At 34.4% G+C, this 18,534-nt stretch overlaps 1 protein-coding gene across 2 annotated transcripts in view; it reads right to left on the reverse strand.

Moving 5' to 3' along the window:
- The window catches only part of Hs6st (heparan sulfate 6-O-sulfotransferase), a 456,475-nt gene that overhangs the window by 415,201 nt on the left and 22,740 nt on the right, over positions 1 to 18,534 (reverse strand). For both annotated transcript variants that reach the window (XM_075290577.1, XM_075290576.1), the window contains exon 2: positions 17,508 to 18,462. In XM_075290577.1, the coding sequence (XP_075146692.1) occupies positions 17,508 to 17,870 (363 nt within the window). In that variant the 5' untranslated portion in view covers positions 17,871 to 18,462. The remainder of the gene's footprint in view (positions 1 to 17,507; positions 18,463 to 18,534) is intronic.

Here is an 18,534-nt window from a genome sequence, read left to right on the forward strand (position 1 = left end):
TACCACAAAAGGTTACCTTGTGCAAGATTTGAGTAAGATCAGTTAAGAAATGAGGCCTCTATGGTCAAACATAAGGTTATTAGGGGCGAATTTTTCAAAATCGGGAGATACATATATGGGAGCTATATCTACATCTGAACCGATGCCAATGAAATTTTGCACATATAGTTAGTACTATAGAGGACTGGATCTAGCCAACTTTTAGTAAGATCGGTTAATAAATAAGGGTTCTATGGCCAAATTTGGGAAAATCGGGCTATACATATATATGCGAGCTATAGCTAAATCTGAACCGATTTCGATGATTTTTTGCACATATAGTAAATGCTATAGAAGATTATATTTAGCCAAGTTTGAGTAAGATCGGTTGATAAATAAAGGTTTTGTGGCCAAATTTGGGAAAATCGGGCGATACATATATATGAGAGCTATATCTAAATCTGAACCGATTTGGATGAAATTTGCAGACTTGAAGGGCGATGGAAAAGATTACCGTTTGCCAAATTTGGTGACGATCCGTTTGAAAAAACGCGCAACGTGACCCCATTTGTCGAAATCGGGCGATACATATATATATGGGAGCTATATCTAAATTTGATCCGATTTCTTCCAATAGCGTTCGTCCTTGTGCCCAAAAAACTCCCTGTACCAAATTTCATCAAAATCGGTTAATAATTGCGACCGGAATCCTGTGAACAACAAATACATGGACAGACGGACGGACGGACGGACGGACGGACGGACACCAAGAGCTAGATCGACTCAGGAGGTGATTCTGAGTCGATCGGTATATATTTTGTGGGGTTTAAAATCAATATTTCTGGTAGGCACATTTTTTGGCCGATCAAACTTATTATACCCTGACCACTATGTGGTTTAGGGTATAAAAATTTGTAACAAATATAGTGTACAATTTTAGCAAAAAATAATATAGTTCATATTTGCCTAAAATGGCAGAAGTTTGCTTAAACTGAGTTCATAAGTCTCTCAAATGAGTAAGTTTTACTAAAATTGTACCTGTCTCGAACTTCGTACAGCGCTAAAGACATTTTAACAATTTTTAAATCCAATTTTTTCTTTCAACATATGAAATTTTCTTAAACTGAAAAAAGTTAATTATTTTTAAAAAATTTTCTTCAATCTGACAAAAAGTATTAACTTATTTGTAACATGTTGCAATTAGAAAACTATTTTAGTTAAAATTTTCTAAAATAAACCAACATTTTCTTCCACGGTGGGTTCACTTTTCTTTGGGGGTAACAATATGCGAGGAAGTTTCCAGCTTTGCTAACTCATCTGATTTTCAGATCCCTGGTATGTTTCTGTGGCCAGGCTCCCATTTCGCTGAGAGATTTGCGACCGTCTATGGCCGTTTTCTAGTTAAAGAACACAAAGTCCGAGGATTCTATGGCAGGTTGACTGCCTGAGTATATACTAGTATTTCTTTGGACCATTACTTCTCAACCAAATCGCCATCTCGTTTGCCTTAATATGCAGATATTTTGAGTGTACTCCAAACTCCAATTACCCATCCAATTTTGTGCCATCCTTACACAAATCTATATATCCTTTATTCTCCACTGTTTGTGTACACCAGCCTCCTGTTCAACTCCGAGGTATTTTGCATACTCTCCAAAGTGAACTTCAATACCACCTAAACAGATGGACTTAATAGTGGAAATGTTGCATTCTTTCCAGTAAGACTAGTTCTCAGAAATGTCACCAGCATTAATGTGAGAAGAGAAAATTTAATTAATTTTTTTTGTGAGGCAATAAATTATTTGTTGTAGTTTTATTTGGTTATTTATAATTATTTTAACTTTAGATTAAATTGCATAACTCTTTTTATAAAAGTTTATACATTTTTATAGATTTTTCGCTCTAACTATAGTTGGATTTTTCTTGGACTTTGAGTCAAAGTTTAATGCATTATTACATTTGTATATAGAAAATAATTATTTCCGGATAAAAAAATCAACTAAGTTTTTAATACTCTCATGCCCAATGTTGCAATATGCAATATTGTGCTTATATACTTCTAAGTCCCGTTATTTTGATCTGTTCGACATCCGATTTTTCGCATTATGTGACGAACCAGAATACCAAGGACTTTGAATTTTTTTTTTTCATTTTATGTGTGAGTGAAGACTAACATATATAGCGCACAAAAAATTTTAAATCCGTGCATTTTAATTCGTGCATGTGAGGGTTAATTGTAGTTTTGTTATTTAATTAAAAATAATATTTATGCCACATAATTATTATTTTCGTTCATTTTCTACTAAACTGCTTTTGTTTTAATTTGATTAAAAATTTAATTGTATCAGTTATTTTTTTTTCATTTTTTTTAAACCCTTTTCAACTGAAATCAACTTTTTCATTAAAAATATTTTGATAACATTTTTTCTTTGTGAGTAGAATTTTAACACAAAAACTGAATAAAAGGTTCAATAACCGTTGGGCCACCAGCAGGTGTTAAAAGAAACCGTTGCTCATACATAATAATGGCAAAACTTTTTGTTAAAATGAAACAAAAACAACAACAACCATGTTTTCCGCCATTTCCTCAATACCTCATTGCTATCGTCATCAAACAAAACGTACACAAATGTCAATTGTGTAATGTTTATCAATTGACCAATTTTTTATATTTTAGTTTGTACAGAGAATTTAGAATTATACACTTTGCTTGTTATTTTATTATTAACAACAAAATCAGTGGTTTTTTGTGTGTGTTTTTGCATTGGAGAAATATTCATTCAAAGCCCATATATAAAACCAACCCCAAGAGAGACAAACATTTCGACCACTATCAAAATTCAGTGTAATGAACTCTTTTCAGAACACACATTTCCTCTCTCTCTCTCTCTCTCTCTGGTTAGAGTAAACAAAAACAAACATCGAGAATTATTTGGGAGTTTTGTTTTGTGGCCCCCAGACGCACACACACAATCACACCAACACATACAGCTAGGGGGAAGAGAGCAAAAAAGTTTTGGCCCAAAACTATTTAAACTTTCAAAAAATTGTTTATGCATAATAAACATGAAAAAAACTACATACAAAGCAGAACACAAAAAAACAAAATCAAATCTCTACAAAATTTAAATTAACAGTTACACCGCGGTTGGAAGTGTATTTGACGTCAGAGAAATCATCATAAACCCTCTTGCTGTGCGTTTTGGGAGATTAGTATTTGGTGATGTTTGCCTAAATCCATATGATTTACAAAACTTAATTACAGTTTTATGTGATTTGATGAAATGCAATTTTGCAATCTAAATTTGAATGGGGTGCAAAATTTTTTAAGGAGACTTCTTTAACTAACATAAACAACGAAATTATTTTTAAATCTAAAAATTGGGATGTAAATATCACATACCCCCGACTATAATATGATATTGCATTTTTGAAGCTGCTTTCTACAGTAGGTTACGGATATAAGCACATTTCATAGAAGAAAAACAAGTAAGGAAAGTCTAAAGTCGGGCGGGGCCGACTATATTATACCCTGCACCACTTTGTAGATCTAAATTTTCGATACCATATCACATCCGTCAAATATGTTGGGGCTATATATAAAGGTTTGTCCCAAATACATACATTTAAATATCACTCGATCTGGACAGAATTTGAAAGATTTCTACAAAATCTATAGACTCAACATTTAAGTCGGCTAAAGCACTAGGGTGGAACACAATGTTAGTAAAAAAATATGGGAACCATTTAAATCTGAAGCAATTTTAAGGAAACTTCGCAAAAGTTTATTTATGATTTATCGCTCGATATATATGTATTACAAGTTTAGGAAAATTAGAGTCGTTTTTACAACTTTTCGACTAAGCAGTGGCGATTTTACAAGGAAAATGTTGGTATTTTGACCATTTTTGTCGAAATCAGAAAAACATATATATGAGAGCTATATCTAAATCTGAACCGATTTCAACCAAATTTGGCACGCATAGCAACAATGCTAATTCTACTCCCTGTGCAAAATTTCAACCAAATCGGAGTTAAAAATTGGCCTCTGTGGTCATATGAGTGTAAATCGGGCGAAAGCTATATATGGAAGCTATATCTAAATCTGAACCGATTTCAACCAAATTTGGCATGCATAGCTACAGTGCTAATTCTACTCCCTGTGCAAAATTTCAACTAAATCGGAGCAAAAATTGGCCTCTGTGGTCATATGAGTGTAAATCGGGCGAAAGCTATATATGGGAGCTATATCTAAATCTGAACCGATTTCAACCAAATTTTGCACGCATAGCTACAATGCTAATTGTACTCCCTGTGCAAAATTTCAACTAAATCGGAGCAAAAAATTGGCCTCTGTGGTCATATGAGTGTAAATCGGGCGAACGATATATATGGGAGCTATATCTAAATCTGAACCGATTTCAATAAAATTTGGCACACTAGACTACACTACTAATTGAACTCCTAGTGCAAAATTTCAACCAAATTGGGGTAAAACTCTGGCTTCTGGGACCGTATTAGTCCATATCGGGCGAAAGATATATATGGGAGCTATATCTAAATCTGAACCGATTTCTTCCAAAATCAATAGGTATCTATTATGAGCCAAAACACATACTTGTGCCAAATTTGAGGTCGATTGGACTAAAACTGCGACCTAGACTTTGATTACAAAAATGTGTTCACGGACAGACGGACATGGCTATATCGACTCAGAATCCCACCCTGAGCATTTTTGCCAAAGACACCATGTGTCTATCTCGTCTCCTTCTGGGTGTTGCAAACATATGCACTAACTTATAATACCCTGTTCCACAGTGTGGAGCAGGGTATAACAACGTATATAAGAAACTTTTACCACACGCAAAAAAATAATTCTTTCCTCCCAAACGAAATTTTAGATAAACAAAGTTCGTTTCTCATTTGCTTTTCGCTGTAAGGAAGTGTATTTGGAAGAAAAGTATATACTTTTTGTGATAAACGTTTATTCTTTTCCAGGATGTAAAAACAATTTCATAAAGACAAACTCAACAAAAAAAACATTGTTTTCTTGCTAATTGCATTTTCCCTCACATCTTTCTCACATCCACGAGGTTTTTTAGTTGTTAACGCCTTTCCTGTAATACCAACAATGTAGAAGAAATTATACGATTTTATAAATTTTAAAAAATTTTTTTACCTTTCGCCTGGACGGAGAATCGAACCGCGGACCATGCACTTTGTAAGCCAACACACTAACCACTGAGCTATGTACCTGTTATGGCCTTCAATAGATAAATATCCATATAAGTTATATTTATTTAGCATAGCTTGCGTCGCCCACGAACCGAATAAACAAAGTTTATTTAACAGAAACAAACATTTAGTTTGGCACTGTGGATCAGTGGTTGCTACGTCCGACTTGCATGACAAGGGTCGTGGGTTCGATCCCTGCTTCGACCAAAGTTTTTTTACATATATTCCAGATATTTTCGGAAGATTCCGAAAAAATTTTCAACATTACATTGTACTATATTAAATTTTGAACTGTAAAATGAGTCTTATTAAAGACCTAAAGTCAGAAAAGAACAGTGTTTGATACAAACGAAATGGACTGTGTCGTTGTTTCAAAAATAAGTTTTTTTATTGAAAAAATAAAAATTTTGTAAGAAACGAATTTTTTTGGTGATAAAAGTTTAAAATTTTCGAAGCAATTCAAAAGACTCTAACAAAAGAAAAACGTTTTCGGTACACGTTTTCCAAACGTTTTTTTTTTCTTTGCGTGCATGTCTTTTCGAATTACTTGGGTTGTGGTAATACTTGCCCATGACAAGGTATATTAAAACTTCTTAACATCGTCTTCTAAATTGTAAGTTAGTCCATACGTCGTATGTATTAAACAAAAAAGGTATATATAGGTAAGTCTACAAATAATAACGAACCGATATGGACTTTTGCGCAGTAATTAGAGAGCCAGAAATTAAATATAGGGGATTATATACATTTATGAACTGATACGGAACAATTTTTGTGTGATTGGGGATCGGATTAGCTTGGGGCCATTAGCGTAGCTAGACAATTTTCCTAGGGGGGGCTATAGCCCCCCTAACTGGAACTTTATAGACTGAACTTATACACGGATGAAAAAGACTGTTTTTCATATGTTTGGCTATAAACATTATATGTTTGGGACACAAATTTTTAAACGCAATATTTTTGAGTGCGAGCATATAATGTTCATAAACTAGCATAACATGTTTGGGACATATATGTTAATATGTTAGAACATATTATATTTGGGACATAAAATGTTTGTAAATATAATATGCTTGGATGCAAACATATATTAATTTAGAAATAGCCTATAAACATATATGTGATTAGTAGCTTGGAGCGCTATTTAACAGGGAGCGATATTGAATTAAGTTGGTGGTTGTTGCTTGTTATTACAAAATTAACATTTTATTTTCCCTTGGGCAATTGATCAGCTACTTCTTTGATCCTTACAAACTGTGTGGTCCGCTGTTCGAATCCCCGTCCGGCAAAAGGTAAAATTAAAATAAAAAAATCATACAATTGAATAATTTCTTCTACAATGTTTGTATTACAGAAAAAGGTGCTAAGAACTAAAAAATCTCGTGGAAGTGAGAAAGATGTGGGGGAATATACAATTGGGCAGAAACAAAATTTTGAGCATTCAGGTCGAAAACCTATGTTGTTAGCACCTATATTACCTGTTTATTTTCATAATTCATTATGATTGTAAATATATAAATAAATAAAAAAAATTTTGAGCACAATATTGTTTGGGAGAACTTCTTTTAAGCATATAATATTTTTGGATGCAAAATGCTTCCAAACATATTATATGTTCACATAATAACATATTGTTTTTTGGAAGACAACATTATTGAATTTGGATGCAAAAATACAAAATGTTTGGAACTTAGACTACCCAAACATATATTGTTTAGACCAATATGCTTTCAAACATATTATATATTGGAAGAGATCAAACATATAAATGTTTGGGCAATACCCAAAAATGTATATGCTTGAAGCAAAATATGTTTGGGAGTATATGTTACAGAAGCGATTTTTTGTGAGGGTGCACTTGTGGCATTATCACTCACAGCTACATTCACGCATATGTCTCAAAATTTTGCAGAAAAATTCTATTAAATATCGATAGAGCTCTTCAAGCTCAACTAACCCTACGGGAAATTGGTGCAAATTGCCACTGCCGGACCTATCACCGGACTGGTACCGGTGATCCAGTTTGTCGCAGTTTTTAAATAGTCATAATTTAATGATTTCCATACTTGCTTGATATAAAAATCTTATTGGATCTACACATTTAGTCAAGTAGAATTACCAGAATAACATATTGTTCAACATATTTCAAAAGTTTTTCATTTCTGTTGCGATTCGGATAACCAAACTGAAACAGATTCCTAAGAGTTTGTCAGAGACTGGTTCATGAGGACATGTCTATGGAGTGCTACTACTAAAATGTCCCAGGACGTGTCCTAAGGAAGGAGTCCAAGACGTGTCCTAAAGTGTAAATTTACCCCGTCAATGTCAAACCCATGTTAAAGTGACCGGTCCCTTCCATACGTCTTGACCAGAACTAGGACTGGTCCATGCACACCAGGGACTAGTCCTGTACCGGTCCTGTGGTTGATCCATTTCCCGTAGGGAATTAACAGAGCTCTGTGGGACAATTGTCCATTTGGCCACAATGGCCACTGGAGGCATCCTGTCCAGAACTTTATAAAGAATTTTATTTTTCTCCAAAACTGACCGGCGGATCTAAAAAATTCTATCAGATATCGATAGAGCTCTTTCATATGTTGTATGGGTCATTGTGGGACAATTGTCAATGTGACCACAAGGTCACTTGAGTTCCACCCTCTTTTTTCCAAAGTACCGCTGATACACTTTTTTGCAGCATGTAGTGGCTTTGTTTGCCGTTTGTAGACCATAATTCATGCCAAAGGTAGCCAATTCGAACAAAAGATTTTTAAATTTGATTTTATTTCCGATATTTTTTGCTTTGAACAATAAAATAAAATATTAAAAAAAAATCGTTATATTGAAACAAGTTCAAAATCCCTGGCGCGCTATGTCTCACTTCTCCTGACCCCAGCCATATACAACAATTTGATGCAATACAAATCAATTTTTATTTGTTTGAATTTTTTGTATATCTAAAAGCCTCCATTTACTTAACACGCATCAATTTCCCTAACAAGAGATTTCATTGATATAATATCTCTTGAGAAAAGTGTGCCCAGAACAATTTGGTCCAATGTTTTAAATTTTTAATGAAGCATACACGAGGTATTTAACAAACATTCATACAATATTTACGTGTATACAAGAATTTTGTATAACTTTATGGGAGCCATTGAATTGGCTATGGCTCTTTTACTAATTGATATGCACATACATTTCCCTAGCATTCCCCCCCACCCTCCTCTGTTCCAAACGCTTTGTTGTAGACCATTTGTTGGTGTATTTTTAGAGGGCTGGCTGCATTGAGAGGTGTCAAAGCAAAGCAGATAATAAAGTGGATGCCAAAAATCAAATTGAATTGATGCGCATAGACAATATTGAATGGCAAAACTGGATTTGTTAATAATCAAAAGTGTAACAAATAAATACATTTAAAATCCATTTAATTAATAGCCTAGATCTATGGATCTTTTGTTTTTGCTTGAGTTGTTTTTTTTTTAATTTTTATTTTTATTGTTTTTTTTTTTTTGTGGTTTACTCAAATCATATATCGAACAATTCAATGATTCTTCACAAATGGATATTTTCCAGTAACCACAAACTATAGATTTTATTATATATTCTATGGAATTGTTACTGATTTAATTGTAGCCTTTGTATTAAACCAACGATTTGAGGTTTTCAATTTTCATTTGAAAAGCCACGACCATAAAATGTTTTTTTTTTTTTTTTGTTGCATTTATATGGGTGAGAAAATAAAATGCAGCAACCAGTATTTACAATGTATAGCAAACAACAAAATAACCCAGCAAAAAAAAAAGCGTCGCCAAAAAAGTAGTGAAAATGCTCTTTTTGGATGCGGAAGTGGTGCCAAATTAACGCAGAAGCGATGAATTTAACATGGGCTTGCCATAGGACGGATGTCCACCATTTCAACAACCGCTGCACTGAATTTGCAGCACTTCTTAAGGTGTGAGGTGAATTAAGTGTTTTGGATGTTAATTAAGAAATTTTGTAATATTTTGACAAATATATAATTTTTAAAATTTTATTATGATTTTTTATGCATTATAGCGCTTGTCTGAAATGTTTGTCATCAAATATTTTCAAAAATTCGCAATTTTTCTAGAAAGGATTTAGCATTTTTTTTCGGCAAAATTTAAATAATTTGTACCATTTTATTAATTCTTAATCTGTTTTTAACTATTTGAAACAAAAAATATAAATTTCCTATTAAAAATATGAAAAAAGCGAAATTGATTCAAATGAACTTACAGTGCAGTTAAAATAAAGAACATCTTTAGGAGGGCATTTTTGGAAGTTCTTTTAAAGTTGTGCCTTGAGAAGAACTTCCAAATTTTTTTGCTGGGAAGATACCTCTTACATATTGTTGTCATAGAGTAGATTACCACAGCCAACAAAAAAGTTTACTGGGATCCAAAGACCTTAATGTCAAATTATTACATATATTTCCTAATAAAAAACATTTTCTTAGGCTATGGTCACACTAGGCAAATATTTGACCAAAATGTGTATCAAACATTTTTCCAGAAACATTGTCCATATATCTGGATACGGTTTTTGGAAAATAACCCGGACATGATGTTATATGTCCAATATGAGCTCAAAATGATTGCAGGTATAGCTGTGGCGACGGATTCTTTTTCGATTTCTGTCAAATATTTGCCCAGTGTGACCATAGCATTAGTTTCTTTGCACATTCTTGAAGGTAAAGTCGAATATTAAAAAAAAACTTTTTTTCGGGAGGTTCGAATTTAATTCACATTGCGTTTAGTGAATTATCCGAATTTATTCTGTTAATTGGTTGATAGTTTCGCTGCAATTGGAGCATACTGAAGAGGAATGTGGGAGTTCCGAAACGATCGTTCATCCAACCATTTTGCACTCTAAAGGGCTGTGCCCAAAAAATTAGACACTTATAGGTTAGGTTAGGTGGCAGCCCGATGTATCAAGCTCACGTAGACTATTGAGTCCATTGTGGTACCACAGTGGTGAACTTTGAGTGCTGCCCGATTCCATGTTAAACTCAATGACAAGGGACCTCCTTTTTATAGTCGAGTCCGAACGGCATTCCACATTGAAACCACTTAGAGAAGCTTTGAAACACTCAGAAATGTCACCAGCATTACTGAGGCGGGATAATCCACTGCTGAAAAACTTCTTGGTGTTCGGTCGAATCAGGAATCGAACCCAAGACCTTGTGTATGCAAGGCGGTCATGCTAACCATTGCACCAGCTGAGGAAAAAACAAACATACTTTTCCTCAGCCGGTTAAACTATTCTTGTAGTTTAGTCAATGTATGGTTTTAAGCTGAAATCAAAACAATAATAATAATTATTGAAGAAGAAACCAACAATAACAACAAAAAAAAGGACAAACAGGACAAAAAACTGTAAACCAAAAATTCAAACTCCCGGAAATAAGACCTACTTTTAAACAAGTAAGGAAAGTCTAAAGTCGGACGGGGTCGACTATATTATACCCTGCACCACTTTGTAGATCTAAATTTTCGATACCATATCACATCCGTCAAATGTGTTGGGTGCTATATATAGATGTTTGTCCTCTATATATAGCATTGATATTTTGACCATTTTTGTCGAAATCAGAAAAACATATATATGGGAGCTATATCTAAATCTGAACCGATGTCAACCAAATTTGGCACGCATAGCTACAATGCTAATTCTACTCCCTATGTAAAATTTCAACTAAATCGGAGCAAAAAATTGGCCTCTGTGGGCAAATAATTGGAAATCGGGCGAAAGCTATATATGGGAGCTATATCTAATTCTGAACCGATTTGGCTGATATTTTGCAAGACTCATAAAATATTCGGATGTACGGAATTTGAGGATGATCGGTTCATATACACGCCAATTATGACCAGATCGGTGAAAAATATATATGGCAGCTATATCTAAATCTGAACCGATATTTTCCAAAATCAATAGGGATCGTCTTTGAGCCGAAACAGGACCATATACCAAATTTTAGGACAATCGGACTAAAACTGCGAGCTGTACTTTGCACACAAAAATACATCAACAGACAGACAGACAGACGGACATCGCTAAATCGACTCAGAATTTAATTCTAAGCCGATCCGTATACTAAAAGGTTGGTCTATGATTACTCTTTCTTGGCGTTACATACAAATGCACAAACTTATTATACCCTGTACCACAGTAGTGGTGAAGGGTATAAAAAGAGGGTTACTTGAATTCAAAGATTTTGACCTTCCAATAAGAATTTTGTTACTTATTCAGGCAAAAGGTACTTGTCACACACAGGAAGAATAATTGCACAATAAATTGTATTTCGGGGGGTCGTAGGGTGCAGGGGGAAAAAAAGTTTTGGTGTTCTGAAATTGTCTTCGTATATGCTACAAAACTGGGAGGTGACCGCATCAACTTTTTTTCCTTTAGGCCGTGACCCTATCTAGTGCACATTTCCAAATCAATAGCCTGAGCTTTTGCAGAAGTCCAACACTTTTAATTTTTTTTTTTAATTTTTAAAAAATTTTACAAGTACAAAATTTAACGTATCTCCCCCAAAAACCTTTACAAATGGCCAATTTATGAAAAATTGACACACTCATGCCCATATAAGCAAAATTTTCAATTTTTCTACGTACTCTCATCCTTCGAAATCAAAGGCGTGACATTTGCAGAAGTCCAAAAAATTTTATAAAAATTTTCCAAAAAAGAAAATTTGTGAAATGTCGCCTAAAAAGCCCTTTAAAAATTATCAATTTTGACCATCATAATACTTGCACATCATCGGCTATGGCATCATTCATTTTGTACGAAAATTGTTTTTTTTTTTTTTCGTTCAATGCAATAAGTTAATAAAAATCACTGGTAAAACTATTCATTGCAAACAATAGATTTCAAACATGATTACCAGTGCATTCAAATTACAATAGAATTACTGTCATATTCACACAAATGAAATAAAATTCTGTCAAAACACAATATAAAATAAACATCGAGTACATTGCCCTCTATTTTACAAAAATAACAACAACAAAACTACACCAATTAACACATTCGTAATCCACACCCCCACTGACACACACAAATTGGAATACATTTAAATTTATGTTCGTCATGGATTTTGATATCCGATACCATTGGATTTGTTGACAAATACAATGACATTTTCAAATACAAATACATATGTGTGTACATGCATGCAATGCAATATTGGATATTGAATTGAATTGGTATTCATTGGATTGCACTCTTAATGGATGTTTGATTTGTCTATGTATATACCATAATATGTTAGAAATAAAAATAGACATAGAGAGAATTTTATTAAAAGAATTTAGCACTAAATGCTAATGGCCTGGGAAGTGGAGTAATTATAGCAATATTTCCAACTGGTTGATGAATATTAATTGATTTGGACCTTTGTAGCTTATGGGACTGACGTTAAGAGAAGTGAGCAGTAGTAGTAGTAAAAACAAATAGCCTAGTTTTATCCATTCATTAAATTCTTCGAAAAAAAACTAATAAAAATAATAATAATTGTGCAATTTATATCAAAGCTGAATATAGACTTGCAATTATGTGCATTCGTAGAGATTGGGAATTAGGTTTTTGGATAATAGGGTAAATGGTATAAAGAGAAATACTGCCGAATGAACGGGCGCCGAATCCTACTAATCTACCATTGTAACACATCGAAATATTGATCTAAGACCCCATAAAGTATATATATTCTGGGTCGTGGTGATATTCTGAGTCGATCTGAGCATGTCCTTCCGTCCGTCCGTCCGTCTGTTGAAATCACGCTAACTTCCGAACGAAACAAGCTATCGACTTGAAACTTGGCACAAGTAGTTGTTATTGTTGTAGGTCGGATGGTATTGCAAATGGGCCATATCGGTCCACTTTTACGTATAGCCCCCATATAAACGGAACCCTAAATTTGGCTTGCGAGGCTTCTAAGAGAAGAAAATTTCATCTGATCCGGCTGAAATTAGGTACATGGTGTTAGTATATGGTCTCTAACAACCATGCAAAAATTGGTCCATATCGGTCCATAATTATATATAGCCCCCATATAAACCTATCATCAGATTTGATCTCCGGAGCCTCTTGGGAAGACCAAAATTCATCTGATTCAGTTGAAATTTGGTACGTGATGTTAGTATATGGCCTCAAACTTCCATGCAAAAATTGGTCGATATCGGTCCATAATTATATATAGGCCCCATATAAACCGATCCCCAGATTTGACCTCCGAAACATCTTGGAAGAGCAAAATTCTTCCCATTCGGTTGAAATTTGGTACGTGATGTTAGTATATGGTATCCAACAACCATGCAGGAATTGGTTCCTATCAGTCCATAATTATATATAGCTCCCATATAAACCTATCGCCAGATTTGACCTCCGGTGCCTTTTGGAGAAGCAAAATTCATCCGATCTGGTTGAAAGTTGATACGTGGTGGTAGTATATGATATTTAACAACCATGCCAAAAGTGGTCCATATCAGTCCATAATCATTTATAGCCTTCATATAAACCGATCCCGAGATTTGGTTTTGGAGCCTCTTGGAGGAGCAAATTTCATCCGCGTGAGTTGAAATTTGTGGATGACAGTCTTTCGTAGAAGTTTCTACGCAATCCATTGTGGAGGGTACATAAGATTCGGCCAGGTCGAACTTACGTCCGTATATACTTGTTTTTTTTTTTTTTTTAGATAAGTGATTATATGTCACTAGCTGGAAAAATTATATACGGCCGAAAGATCAGGCGCCGAATACTAAGTATAAATTTTTTTACTCAAACCACCACATAACTCTATTGATGGACTATGGACATACGGCCGAAAGATCGGGCGACGAGTTAATTTCACAATTTTATAACCACAGACGCAACACAAATTTGTACAAAAATTGATAGATTTATTATATACACTCAAAAAGTTGCTTGGTTCCAAAGATTGTGACCTTCCCTAAAGGATTTTGGTATTGATTCCCAGAAAAAGATGCGGCTTCTTTAAAATAAAGACATTTTGTTAGCGACCTATGTGTCTTTAAATCTAAGATCAATAAAATTAAAATTACAACAATTTTGGTTAATCTCAGAAAATTTAGATTATTTTTACAAAATTTTAACTAAACAGTATTATAAGCGCTGACATTACTCCGATAGCACAAAAAAATAGATACATATTTTCGACAAATTCAAGAACATTTATTTGACATAATTATTTTTTTTACTTGTTAAAGAAAATCTTGTACATTGAAGGAAACAATTGGAGTTCAAAATTGCAAGAATGTCTTTAGTGTCATACGAAGTTCGAGATGGGCGCATTTGTAGTAAACTTCACAAATTTAAAGAAATAATGAACTATTAGGTAAGACTTACACATTTACTACAATTGTATGCTTCATCTGTGTATAATTTTTTTCCCCATTTTTTAGTTCATTTAACTAACGTAGGCAAAAAATTATTAGAGTAAAAGAAACTTTCTCCAAACATAATAATTCCATAGGTTTTAGTGAAATAGAGGGTTCGCTTTTTTTTAAGGGTAGGGTTTTTTTTAAATGTGGGGGTATACTTACATTGTCGTTCCGGTTGTAACACATCGAGATATTGGTCTCAGATCCCATAAAGTATACATATATTCTGGGTTGTGGTGAAATTCCATGTTGATCTAGCTATGTCCGTCCGTTCATCTGTTGAAATCATGCTAACTTCCGAACGAAATCAGCTATCGACTTACAATTTTGCACACGCAGTTGTTATTGATGTAGGACGAATAGCATAGTAGGGAGCCACCGTGATGCAATGGTTACCATGCCCGCTTTGCATACACAAGGCCGTGGATTCGATTCCTGCATCGACCGAACACCAAAAAGTTTGCTGGTGACATTTCTGAGGGTTTCAAAGCTTCTCTAAGTGGTTTCACTGCAATGTGGAATGCCGTTCGGACTCTGCTATAAAAATGAGGTCCCTTGTTATTGAGCTTAACATGGAATCGGGCAGCACTCAGTGATAAGAGAGAAGTTCACCAATGTGGTATCACAATGGACTGAATAGTCTAAGTGAGGCTGATACATCGGGCTGCCACCTAACCTAACCTAGGACGGATAGTAATACAAATGAGCCATATGGTCACCATATAAACTGATCCCCAGATTTGACTTCCAAAGCCTCTCAAAAAAGCAAATTTCCGTCGGTCCAGTTGAAATTTGGTGCGTGATGTTAATATACGTCTTCTAATAATTGTGCAAAAATTCGATCATATCGATGCATAATTATAATAGCCGCCATAGAATCCGATCCCCGGATTTAACTTCCGTAGCCTCTTGAAAGAGAAAATTTCCTCCGATCCGGTTTAAATTTGGTGGGCGCTGTTGGTATATGCCCTCTAAAAGCCATTCAAAAAATGGTCGATATCGGCCCACAATAGGTCCCATATAAACTGATCCCTAGATTTGACATCTAAAACCTATCGAAAGAGCAAATTTGGTACGATCCGAATGAAATTTGGTACCTAATGTTAGTACATCCGATCAAGGTGAGATTTGGTACGTGGTGTTAGTATATGGTCTCTAACAACCGTACAAAAATTGGTCCATAGAGGTCCACAATTACATATAGCCCCCATATAAACCTATCCCCAGATTTTGCTTGCGGATCCTCTTGGAGGGGCAAATTGCATCCGATCCCGTTGAAATTTGGTACGTGGTGTTAGTATATGATTTCTAACAACCATGCAAAAAATGGTCTATATCGTTTCGTAATTATATATAGCCCCCATATAAACCATTCTGCAGATTTGGCTTGCGGAGCAAATTTCATCCGATCTGATATATTTTTAAGGCGCCAGTTAGTTACTTCAATTATTTTACTTGCAGCATATTTTCTAGGTCTCTCTTGCTAAACACATATATGTTTATAGGCTATTTCTAAATTAATATATGTTTGCATCTAAGCATATTATATTTACAAATATTTTATATCCCAAACATAATATGTCCTAACATATTAACATATATGTCCCAAACATGTTATGCTAGTTTATGAACATTATATGCTTGCACTTACAAATATTGTGTTAAAAAATTTGAGTTCCAAACATATAATTTTTACACCCAAACATATGAAAAACAGTCTTTTTCGTCCGTGTAGGTATTTATTTTGCCGTTTTTGTCTAACATATACCCCATTTTGATAAACTTACAATTACCGCAACCCAAGTAATGCGCTTTACAGACTATCAGTTATTCCGGACGGAATGTCGGTGTTTGTAAAGAATCTTAAAGTGTGTCGGATCGATACGACTTGTCGGCGATGACTAAATAATCGGTAAATGTGTTATCGATCCCATAAACATGCAGCAGTATCGATTAACTTATAATGTGCACAATATGTGGGATATGTTCGGCACGAGCGCTGTCGTCCGGATTTACTGATAGTGTGTAAAGCGCATAACTCAATAGTGGGTTACAGCCTTTAGTAGAAGTTTCTACGCAATCCATGAACTTACGGCTGTATATATTTGTTTTATCTAACATAGACTCCATATGGACTAGGTTAGGTTAGGTTAGGTTAGATGGCAGCCCGATGTATCAGGCTCACTTAGACTATTCAGTCCATTGTGATACCACATTGGTGAACTTCTCTCTTATCACTGAGTGCTGCCCGATTCCATGTTAAGCTCAATGACAAGGGACCTCCTTTTTATAGCCGAGTCCGAACGGCGTTCCACATTCCAGTGAAACCACTTAGAGAAGCTTTGAAACCCTCAGAAATGTCACCAGCATTACTGAGGTGGGATAATCCACCGCTGAAAAACTTTTTGGTGTTCGGTCGAAGCAGGAATCGAACCCTCGACCTTGTGTGTGCAAGGCGGGCATGCTAACCATTGCACCATTGCAAGTGAGTCCACATGGACTAACTTGCAATTTAGAAGACAATGATATGAAATAAAACTATAACTTTGAACGCAATCCATGTTGGAGGATACAAAATTTTCGGCCGATTAAATTTAATGTAATTTGAATAACACCCGCACAATAAGAATACAAAGTCCTTAAAATTTTGCTATGAAATTAAATTACAGATCACAATCGAAGACTTCTTCATTATATGTTTATAATTCCATGTTTACCATATAATTGGTTCATATAACTTGTGAAGAATTCATAGATTTTGTGAACTTTTTTATGCATTCTATTAAATGACAATTTTTTCATGATTATTAATAATTTCTAAAGTATACAATTAATCATTTGTGATTTAATATTTTACAATAAACTTACCTGATCTTGACAAAAATATCCAAAACCAATGATGCCGGCTATAGCCAGAAAAAGGCAAATTGCGGTAATTGTCCGTATCTTTGATCGGGGCTCCATTTTTTGTATTTCATAAACACCACGTGGTAAAAGTAGAGCAAAATCACCATCTACTTGAACTGAAACGTTTTTGTGCATCTCCTTTACGTTGACAACTTTGCCAATACCTTGGATACCGTGACTTTGGCTACTGAGATTCTTTGTATCACTAGATGTTATTATACTGATTTCTTTGGAGTTTTCGAGATTTGTAGTATTGCTGCTATTGTTATTGTTGACCAGATTGCCGTTGTTGTTTTTCGGAGGATTATCTTCTATTAAAGGCATTATCCAACATCAGATATCCGATCATAGAGCAGCGTTTTTTGCAAACGTTATTGCTCCTGATGTTATATGAAATTGCAACAATACTAATGAAACCGAAAAAATTTATATATGGGACATTTGAAACTCTGGAGAGAATGAGAATATTGTAGGTCTTCTTCTGGAATGATATTTCCTTTGTTTTTGGAATAGGCAAAATTTCCCAACAGTCTATGATTTTAATTCTCTAAGTTGAGATACAATTATCTCGTTAATATTTGGAAATTTGCTGCTCTCCTTAAATGCATGATTGTTACAGATATATTTGAGAAATCCCAGAAATATCTTCGCAGTACTGCGAACATTTTTTAGGAATTCTCAATAATGTCTCAGATATTATCTTTCATGATCTAAACAGTTCATAGTTGATGTTTCCAATAAGAAGTTTGGTAATTTTAACGCAATAATTGTAGATTTTAATTCATTTAATTTGATATGAATTTAGCCACTAACTCTTCCTTGATCTTTTCTCGCAATTGTATACAATTTTCATAGAGAATGTTTTTAATTCCAACGCCTTGAGTCTTTCGTCCTTGATGCTATTTCCAGAGAACTTCTGTAACGATAAGAAATAATATAATAAAGGGTGATTCTTTTGAGGTTAGGATTTTCATGCATTAGTATTTGA

Source organism: Haematobia irritans, chromosome 1 (assembly GCF_050003625.1).
Source record: "Haematobia irritans isolate KBUSLIRL chromosome 1, ASM5000362v1, whole genome shotgun sequence".
Lineage (NCBI taxonomy): Eukaryota > Metazoa > Arthropoda > Insecta > Diptera > Muscidae > Haematobia > Haematobia irritans.